The 9,457-nt window shown below is 33.4% G+C and overlaps 2 protein-coding genes across 2 annotated transcripts; both read right to left on the bottom strand.

Moving 5' to 3' along the window:
* Positions 1-420: 420 nt before the first annotated feature.
* LOC107645913 (T-box protein) lies at positions 421-3,141 on the bottom strand. The gene is made up of 7 exons (XM_016350062.3): positions 2,586-3,141; positions 2,415-2,492; positions 2,172-2,314; positions 1,993-2,063; positions 1,567-1,662; positions 892-984; positions 421-777 (listed from the first exon to the last, which is right to left on the bottom strand). Exons 1-7 carry the CDS (start codon positions 2,988-2,990, stop codon positions 695-697), a joined length of 969 nt encoding a protein of 322 aa, XP_016205548.1. The 5' UTR covers positions 2,991-3,141; the 3' UTR covers positions 421-694.
* A 141-nt stretch (positions 3,142-3,282) lies between these two features.
* On the bottom strand, positions 3,283-7,756 carry LOC107645912 (ATP-dependent caseinolytic (Clp) protease/crotonase family protein). Its single transcript, XM_016350061.2, has 10 exons — positions 7,269-7,756; positions 6,964-7,065; positions 6,502-6,624; positions 6,314-6,373; positions 5,807-5,903; positions 5,648-5,721; positions 4,433-4,486; positions 4,256-4,339; positions 4,040-4,161; positions 3,283-3,625 (listed from the first exon to the last, which is right to left on the bottom strand). Exons 1-9 carry the CDS (start codon positions 7,572-7,574, stop codon positions 4,066-4,068), a joined length of 996 nt encoding a protein of 331 aa, XP_016205547.1. The 5' UTR covers positions 7,575-7,756; the 3' UTR covers positions 3,283-3,625; positions 4,040-4,065.
* Positions 7,757-9,457: the final 1,701 nt, after the last annotated feature.

Genomic DNA, 9,457 nt, shown 5'->3' on the forward strand with positions numbered 1-9,457 from the left:
GTTAGATAAATTAGACAACTTTAAATTTTAAATTTAAATATTATAACACCACAACATCACAATCGATTTACACTACATACTTACCCATACAATACTTAATTAAGGGTTTATATTCACTACTTAACATTTGTCAAGATTCAAATCTAAATGCAGTATATTAAGAAGAATAAGATTTACCAATTGAACTAAAGTCTTAGCTGATGCTTAGAAGAAGTTAGCAACTTAGTATCTTCTAGCTGCGCCTGGACTCGTTTTGGGCTTTTGAATATTCTTTACACATACTTAGTCCGTTCGTTTGATATGGCCCGTAGTTATGTAAGGATCTCACTTTTCACCTAATCTTAGCCTAAATTACTGAGAATTGAAGAGTAGAACTACCCCGTCCAAAAAAAAAGAGAACTACGACGCAAAATCAATTAAAGGGGAAGAATTCGAGTAGAACTCATGTAACATTTGTGGTATAATAATAGCCTTTTGAAGAGCAGAGACTTGGATGCCAAGGGAAAACAAATTGCATGCGCATAAAAAGTAGTATTTGAAGTTTTGAACAAAGCTATAAAATCAATTGACCCATCAAATTGGTTCGTAATGCACTTCAATTCTACGTGTAAGCTTTGGCAATCTTCATTTATATCAAGGATGGTGTACGTTGTGAAGTCAGTTCTATGTCATAGTTATCCCCAATACATCATCTTCAACATATGAATATTTGATAGTTTGGAGATTCAGACCCTACATTCAAGTAGTTCACATCCACAGCAACTTCCCCGAGATCATCTAGAAAGGAAGAAAATCGACATAACATAATTAGTAATTCATCCTTAACAAAATTTTGAGCTAACAAATTTCACTTAGAAAATCAGCAGCATCCAAATGAAATGGAACAAAAACCTTCATATATAGTCCTTGCAAATTTTACATAATCTGGTATTAGATCTCTGTATATGATTCCATCCGGACGAGCATCCAACACTACCAGTACACCTGTTCAAATGAAGTTGAGGCTATAAATTATTAATTATCCTAGAAAGGATATAAAGCATGGGGATTCTGAGTAAATCAGTAAATCACAATTACTCAATGTAGGGGTCTCATAATTTCATTTGTGCAATGCAGTAAAACTTAAAAGAGGAATATCTTCAAGTAACAACAGAAAGGTACAGAAGACTGTCTAATGTAGTAATGAGTGAATGACCTGTATTCCATTTCACTTTTCCCTTTAAAATTTGGATTTAGCTAACTTGTGCCATAAAGCATATTTTAAATATACAATTAACAGAAATTTTTTTTAAATTTTTGAAGTATTCATTGCATTAGAAATGTAAAATATATATATTTCCAATAACTTCTATAATACATTTCTCTTTATGGTGTTCTTAACCTATGCCTTTAGGGCACAAGTTAGCAAAACCCTTAAAATTTAGGCTACATAGGCCAACAACTTGTTCAAGACTTCAAGTTAACACAGTAAGCTATATAGTGCCAGTAACGTTATAAATTCCAAGACCAAAAGGAAGTAAGGAAACAAATAAAAAAATGTGAATTGTGTGGATATGATAACTTTACCTGGCGCTGCCCAAGACTTCGGAGAATTGCCGGGTAATGGAGCCAGCCAAAGAATATTCCTCATGTTCATTGAATCACCATATGTCACATTGGACCCTGAAACAAAAGGATCACAGTATTAACAATAAAGACAAGAGTAAGACAGTTGGCCATCTAAAATATATGTCACTCATTTCACAGTGAGCAACAAAAAGGTACACAGACCACTCTACCCAAATCATGTCCTCTCCCTCGCACACAAGTGAGCACAAAAATAACAAAGCACTCCCCCGGAACCAGAAAATATAACACAAGAACTTAAAAACATAATGTAGGCATACAACAAATTTGAAGATAAGATTAACAGGGAAAAATGTAACTTGAGCAACACTCACAAGTCACAACAAATTATACATGTGGGGGAAGCATGTAGTATCTAGTATGTACCTCTCTGACAGTAACCCAAATTGTAAGGAAAGTCTCGTTTATCATAAGCAGGGTATTCCCTCGCATGGAATCTGCCAAATATGAAATTGCTGCATCGTTAACTCGGGAAAACATAAATCATATCCAACACAAACAAAGAATGCAAAAGAGAACAATATGAGAGAAAGGTATCAACATACAAGATACCAAGTCTACCAGAGTCAAGGGCCAGAAACATGTGACCATGGAAGAGATCAAAGCGGTTCAAAGCAACATCGAAGCCAATAGATGGAGCTCGAGCAGCAATGAGCTCGAACAAGAACTTCATGTACATATTCAATTCCTACAATTTATTATAGAAACTGAACATGAATGATAATACTATTCTGGTAATTCTCTTATCTATATACGTAATATAAGTATAATCATTGTGTTGAGCAAACCTCATTAATGAAAACCCTGCCATAGGGAGTTCTAGTGAGTTGACAGCGATCTTGATTTGATCCTTCAACGTCAGGAACCTATCCTATAGCAAAAACCAGTCATTAATTAATTTGAAATAAACAACCGTGAGAGTGTGAAATGAAACCGTTGCTAAACGAAAGAAAACTGACTAGAATGACGCTTGGATCGAGGAGGCGATGAATGGCTGAGGGGTCACCGCCGGAATCGACGGCAAGGCGTGCGAGGTCCAAGACGGGCTGCGGCGGCCACCAGATGCGGCGGTCATCTTTCTCTCTGCGGTTGGAACCTATGAGAGTGGCGGAGGCGAGCTTTCGGTGACGAGGCTCCGGGGAGAAAGGAACGAGGAATTTGAAGCATGAATTGAGGTCACGTGCAACGAGAGGATCGACTGTTAAGGATTGAGATTTGGAAGAAAGGAGAGACAATAAGTCAGAGGGTTTGGCTTTGGGGGTGGAAGCAGGCTTAGAAAAGAATGGTAATTGTGGGAAGGAAGAAGCCGTTAGTGAGAAGGAGACGAAGAGTGTAAATCGCAACGCGAGGGAGGGATTATTCATGTTCGTCCTCCCAACGAACAATTTGAATCGCCAACACTAACAGTAAGTAGCAGCTCATATTCCCCTTCAACTAATGTTTCGGACATTACCTCTTTTCATTACTGTATGGGCAACATAGTCTATGCCTCTATGGAGTATAGTATACGGAATTGGTAGTAGCATTACACACGTTATTTTAAACTGTTTTTTTATACATGAAACAAATTAAACAAGTGTTGAAAAAACGTCTTTGCCAGTTTTACAATTAGCAAAAAGTATGTGACACAACTAGTGTGCAAATATCGCCATTCAATTGAAATGGAAGTGAAGCAGCACATGATTTATAGGATAATCTCACCAGTTCATATCTGAAACGATTTATGAAAACAAACATTACAAAATTTGCATGTATTACATTGTTTACTAAAGAGAGTCGATCCCTATGTAACAGTGCACAACTGAGGGTAGGCAATCAATAATATCCGCTCAGAACCAATCACTATGGCCTATAGAGATGAACAATCTGAGTCTTTTTTGTCTTTTCCTTTGTTTTTTGGGACATTCTGAATGATATCTCCATCATAATTGGTTCTCTGTGAATAGCTGTAGAACATTTCCTTGACAAAGGACCCATAGACAACTATCTATTGTGAAACCTGCAAGGGAGCATCATAAAACTTCGGATCAGATCCTACATCAGATAAATGAACTAAATTAAAGAGAATCATTTGCCAAGTAGAAAAGGACACCAAGCTATGGCTTTGAAATTCAAGAAGAATTACAGTCAAATTGTTCAGTCTACAGCTCTTAAAACGGGGTATACTTTTAATTTTGCGTAGACATTTATAACAAAAACGCGCCAAAAAAAGCACGGCTGTCTTTAAATAATTAAAAACAAATTACTGCCCCTTTTTTTAGCACCTTATCCCCCTCTTTTTACCCAAAGATAAACTTCAGAACATTTTTTTCAGTAATCAAAACAATTGCTTTCTGTCAGTAACTCCTAACCATGCAAATAAGTGAAGAAATTTGAAATCAATAAAAGGTGAACCAGAAATGAATTCACTTACATGGTAATACAGTCACAAAAGGGGAACTAAAACCCATCTACAATTTTAATACCAGCTCCCTTGTCCCAATCCTCTGGAGCAGATACATCGGACATAATCTTCTCCTGGCCACGCCAAAGAATCTGGATACAGTATCCAACATTGGTTTTGTCAGCAACACATGCTCAAGAGCATAGACGCAGTAAGACAACAAACCAATGCAAGTAAAGCACTTACTCTGTCAATGACCCCAAATTCCTTAGCCTTTGTTGCATCCATATAATATGGTCTCTTCATCACATTAGCAACTGTTTCCTCTGACTAGTAATTTAGAAAATGAGAAAATGATAGAAACATTAGATTCAGCCTAAACACTGAATAAATTCAACAACAGCACCCATGCATGGTACTCACATTTCCTGTGTGTTTGGCCAGTAGTTTAATCAGAGTGTCCCTGTTTACTATGACCTGTAGAAAAGGTTGCAGAAACAGTTTTCAAAACATAATTTAGGGTTCACATAAGAGAACATGAAGAGGAGAAATAAGCAAGAAATTCAGTTTCACATTTAGCAGCTATGTATAGTATACAAGAACAAGAAAAATGAATGGAATAATTGCTGCCACATATTTGGGGAAATCTGGGATAAGGAATTGCACCAAGAGTTCGCATTTACACAGGTGAGTGACAATTAACTAGAAACTATCAAAGTGGAAAGGTACTCAAATTCACACTTAAAATCTAATTAGAAAAATCAAAAATGAAAATTTTCCCAAATGTTGGGGAAAATATGCAACAAGGGAATTCCATAAAGAGATTACATTTTAAATTATTGATAAAGAAAAAGAACTAATGATAAACAAGAAGATAAGAATTGAAATAGAAAAAGATGAATTGAAATTGAAAATAGAAAATAGAAAACAAAAGGATAGCTTGAAATTGAATACAACGAGAATCACTCAACTTTTTTATCCAATTTTTTGATGCAACAAGAAAATGACTCCTCAACCTAACTTGTCTAAACCATAGTTTGAGAATTGAATCGTAGGGAATCACTCAACCTTCTACACCAATTTCCCGATACAACAAGAGAGGGACTCACTTAACCTCACTTATTCACATCATGGTTTCATTATGAAACCAAAAAGTGCTTTGGCACTCCTCTGATCGCTCTATATGACAACTACAATAGTTTAGGAGGTATTTATAACCTCTTATTAGATTAAAAATAAAGAAATTCTTAATCCCATAAACATAAAGCCAAATTTAATAAATGAATAAGCAAAATCAAAATACATCAAATTAAATTGAACATTCTAAAAATATAAACTCATAACTTCTAAATAATACTTGAATTCTTCATATTACGAATATTTGAAGCGCGTGTCAACTATACAATTTAAAAGACATTCAATCTCTTGAGCTCCAATTGAAATGACTATAAGCCTCAGCATGAACAGTGTGTGTGCAAAAAACTCTTTTTGAACAAGAAAATCAATCCCAGAGAATCAGCTGTATTGTGTGGCAGTATTAAATTCCAATAGCAATGGAAAATATATATGGCAGCACTAAGTTTGTACTCACTTATGATGAAAAAAAATCAATGCAGCAAACAAACAAAATGGACTAACCTCCTTAGCTCGTATAAGAACATCACTAGCAGGCATCAAACCAGATGATGGAATACGAGGTTGCTGAATCATGGCTGTAATCAATAGAACAAATTTAAACCTGTGAAGAATTGATGAATGGCAGCCAGAAACTTAAAAACAACATGATCCACAACATACCTTTGGCATGTGGCATCATGAAGCGTTTACCAGGAGTCCCTGCAGAAAGTAGCAGACAGGCTTGACCTATAGCAGCTCCAACAGCCACTGTGTGAATCTGATCATGATACAACAAGGTAAAAGATAAATTCAAATCTTAGTGAAGTGAAAAATCCACAGCCCAAAGGGTGAAAAATTTAAACATTATTTGACAAATAAATCAACGATAATATGTAAGTAATATGTAACTATAATATGAACTGTTGTACATAATATGTGTGCATTATAATAGAGCACACAAAGTTCTCTAACCAAGCTACCAGTAGCATGGATCATCAATACAAATATCCAACAGTTGACACTCTCCATTACATAATTACATCACTCTTCACATTTTGCAAAATCTAAAGAATCTCAGAATCTTGTTTCAACATGTTATTGGCAAAGTACGAACCACCAATAAGATAAAATACGAGAGTATACAAGTAAATCACCATGCAAGTGTATTCATGATGAAAAGAAACAGACCTCGTTTTGTAACTGCATCATTGCATCATAAATGGCAAAACCTTCTGTCTCCATCCCTACCTGAATGCAACAACTCAAAATGCATGAGATAGAGAAGTACTCAATACCAAAACTACAGAAATCAGAAAGAGAAATGGAACATGTTCATATCCATTAAACTGCAAGCTGGAAGGCAATCTAAAGCTTACCGTCTCACCATCATCTCGTGTAGTACCGGTGGAGTTTATGTAAATGAATATTGGTTCTTTAGGATCCATCCATTGCAGGTACATCAACTCTGCAACAATAAGCTCTGTGACAGCTGGCACCAACTGAGACAGAAGCATTGACAACAGGTCACACAAATTGCTACTATAAAGTATAAAAGCCAACAGAATCAATAGGATGCACTACTCGCAACATCACGGCCTCAACAATGCCACACAGACAGAATAGTTGCGAAAATGATGCGTCAAAATATACTGGGGGATAAAATACATGACACTTCTCCCCCACCATCATACCACATAATTCCGGACTCTGGAAGTAGCATTCAGGCAACACAACCATTCTAGCTGGGAGGCATTGTTCTTATCAACAAACAGTGTTACAAGCAGCACAATTGGCACAAGTGAAAGAGTACAAAGACCAATGCATAACTGAAAACTTACAGGCATGCCAATGTAAATAATTCTGCCATGGAGAAGCAGCGAAGGCAAGTCAGGCGGCGGCCTTCTCGGCCGGTGTTCATTGTACGAAACAGACCTTTCCACCTAATCCAAGCAGAAACACAAGACTAATATCTAGCAAAGCATCAAGTAAATTTTTCATCCAAATTAACAAAATTTAACACAAATCCATATATCTCCCAATCCCTTTCACAGCGGAAATATAATTTTCAAATTCTGAATTTCCAATAGCAGATAGCATGTTTACGCTAGCATGAAAATAAAGGAAAATGAAAAAGAGAAGTTACTTGGGCGGGAGTAGCCATGAGATTGGGGGAGTCGAAGACGTCCAAGTAAGGAGGGGTATCGGAGTTGAGAGGACGGTTGAGCAAGGTTTCAGGGGAAGTGGCAGCTACGGAAGCAAGCTTGGAGAGAAAGGGGTCATTAGGGTTGAAAGGGGGTATTGGAATTTTGGATTTGCTTGTGGCGTTCACCGAAAGAGAGCAGCATCTCCGGCGAAGAGATTGTTGGGGCTGTAAGGAAGAAGAAGAAGAAGACGAAGACGAAGTGGGAATGGAAGAAACCATGGGTACACGCAAACACGTAGCCATCATTTTTTCCGGCTGCAATGCTCCCTCAGCCTCAGCCTCACCTCAACACTAGCAACTCAGCGAAACACGCAAGTATGCAACCGAACGGCTGAGCCAATCTCAACAGTGTTTTTTTTTTGTGACTAATCTCAACAGTGTTTGCTGCATTCAAATGTTTTTCAATAATCAATATTAATAAATGATAATAGAGTAATTACCCAAATCAATCCTGAGGATTTTAGAATGGACATTTTAGTTCTCAAAGAAAATTAATACACGGATCAGTCTCCAAGGTTTTATTCCGGCAGACAAATCAATCTCCAATTCATTTTCCGGTAGAGTAATTACCAAATCAGTTCCCAAAGATTTTAAAAACAGACATTTTAGACTCCAAGAAAAACTAATGTACAAATCAATCCCCAACATTTCTCTCTGTTAGACATAATAATCTCCCGTCCAAAAATAAATAAAATAAAATAATTATTATTATTAATTGCACAATAATATTGTACTATATTTTTTTTATTTTTTAGACAAAAATAATGATAAATTTATTCATTAAATTCTTATATATATATATATATATAGTCACTCGATAACAATAATAATAATAATAATAATAATAATAATAAAATGATTAGAGATTATTTTACAAGAAATTCAAAGTTAAAATTATTTGATATTTTTGTATTTAATATAATCAAAAGATGTCCTAGGTAAAAAAAATTATATATGTTTATATTAAAAAATATGTATTAAAACAAAATATTTTAATTTGAATTTATATTAAATACATATTTTTTTTAATACAAACATATTTTTTAAAATAGTACATTTTTGATTATATTAAATACAAAAATATCAAATGATTTTAACCTTGATTTTTTTTGTAAAATAATCTCTAATAATTTTATTTATTATTATTATTATTATTATTATTATTATTATTATTATTATTAATTACATAATAATATTATACCATGATTTTTTGTATTTTTTAGATAAAAATAATGATAAATTTATTCATTAGATTCTTTTATATATATATATATATATAGTCACTCAATAATAATAATAATAATAATAATAATAATAATAATAATAATAATAATAATCAATAAAATTATTAGAGATTATTTTATAAGAAATTTAAAGTTAAAACCATTTGATATTTTTGTATTTAATATAATCAAAAGATGTACTATTTTAAAAAATATGTTTGTATTAAAAAAATATGTATTTAATATAAATTCAAATTAAAATATTTTGTTTTAATACATATTTTTTAATATAAACATATATATTTTTTTTTTACATAGAAAATCTTTTGATTATATTAAATACAAAAATATTAAATGATTTTAACTTTGAATTTCTTGTAAAATAATATCTAATAATTTTATTATTATTATTATTATTATTATTATTATTATTATTATTATTATTATTATTATTGAGTGACTATATATATATATATATATATATATATTATATAAGAATTTAATGAATAAATTTATCATTATTTTTGTCTAAAAAATACAAAAAATATAGTACAATATTATTGTGCAATTAATAATAATAATTATTTTATTTTATTTATTTTTGGACGGGGGACTATTATGTCTAACAAAGAGAAACGTTGGGGATTGATTTGTACATTAATTTTTCTTGGGGACTAAAATGTCCGTTTTTAAAATCTTTGGGGACTGATCTGGGTAATTACTCTGCCGAAAAATGAACTGGGGATTGATTTGTCTGCCGGAGTAAAACCTTGGAGACTGATTTGTGTATTAATTTTCCTTGGGGACTAAAATGTCCGATTCTAAAATCCTCGGGGACTGATTTGGATAATTACTCATGATAATAACTTTTTTTTTTTATAAAAAACGACGATTACTTTTTATAAT

This window comes from Arachis ipaensis, chromosome B6 (assembly GCF_059453495.1).
Source record: "Arachis ipaensis isolate K30076 ecotype BB chromosome B6, ASM5945349v1, whole genome shotgun sequence".
In the NCBI taxonomy this organism is placed as follows: domain Eukaryota; kingdom Viridiplantae; phylum Streptophyta; class Magnoliopsida; order Fabales; family Fabaceae; genus Arachis; species Arachis ipaensis.

Coding starts and splice junctions, on each gene's coding strand:
- LOC107645912 (XM_016350061.2), bottom strand. CDS start 7,574: ATGATGGCTACGTGTTTGCGTGTACCCATGGTTTCTTCCATTCCCACT. Junction 5,904..6,313: donor TGATGCAGTTACAAAACGAG/GTCTGTTTCTTT, acceptor TATCATGATCAG/ATTCACACAGTGGCTGTTGG. Junction 4,162..4,255: donor AATTTGGGGTCATTGACAGA/GTAAGTGCTTTA, acceptor TACTGTATCCAG/ATTCTTTGGCGTGGCCAGGA.
- LOC107645913 (XM_016350062.3), bottom strand. CDS start 2,990: ATGAATAATCCCTCCCTCGCGTTGCGATTTACACTCTTCGTCTCCTTC. Junction 2,493..2,585: donor TCGATCCAAGCGTCATTCTA/GTCAGTTTTCTT, acceptor GCTATAGGATAG/GTTCCTGACGTTGAAGGATC. Junction 985..1,566: donor GAAGTCTTGGGCAGCGCCAG/GTAAAGTTATCA, acceptor TCATTTGAACAG/GTGTACTGGTAGTGTTGGAT.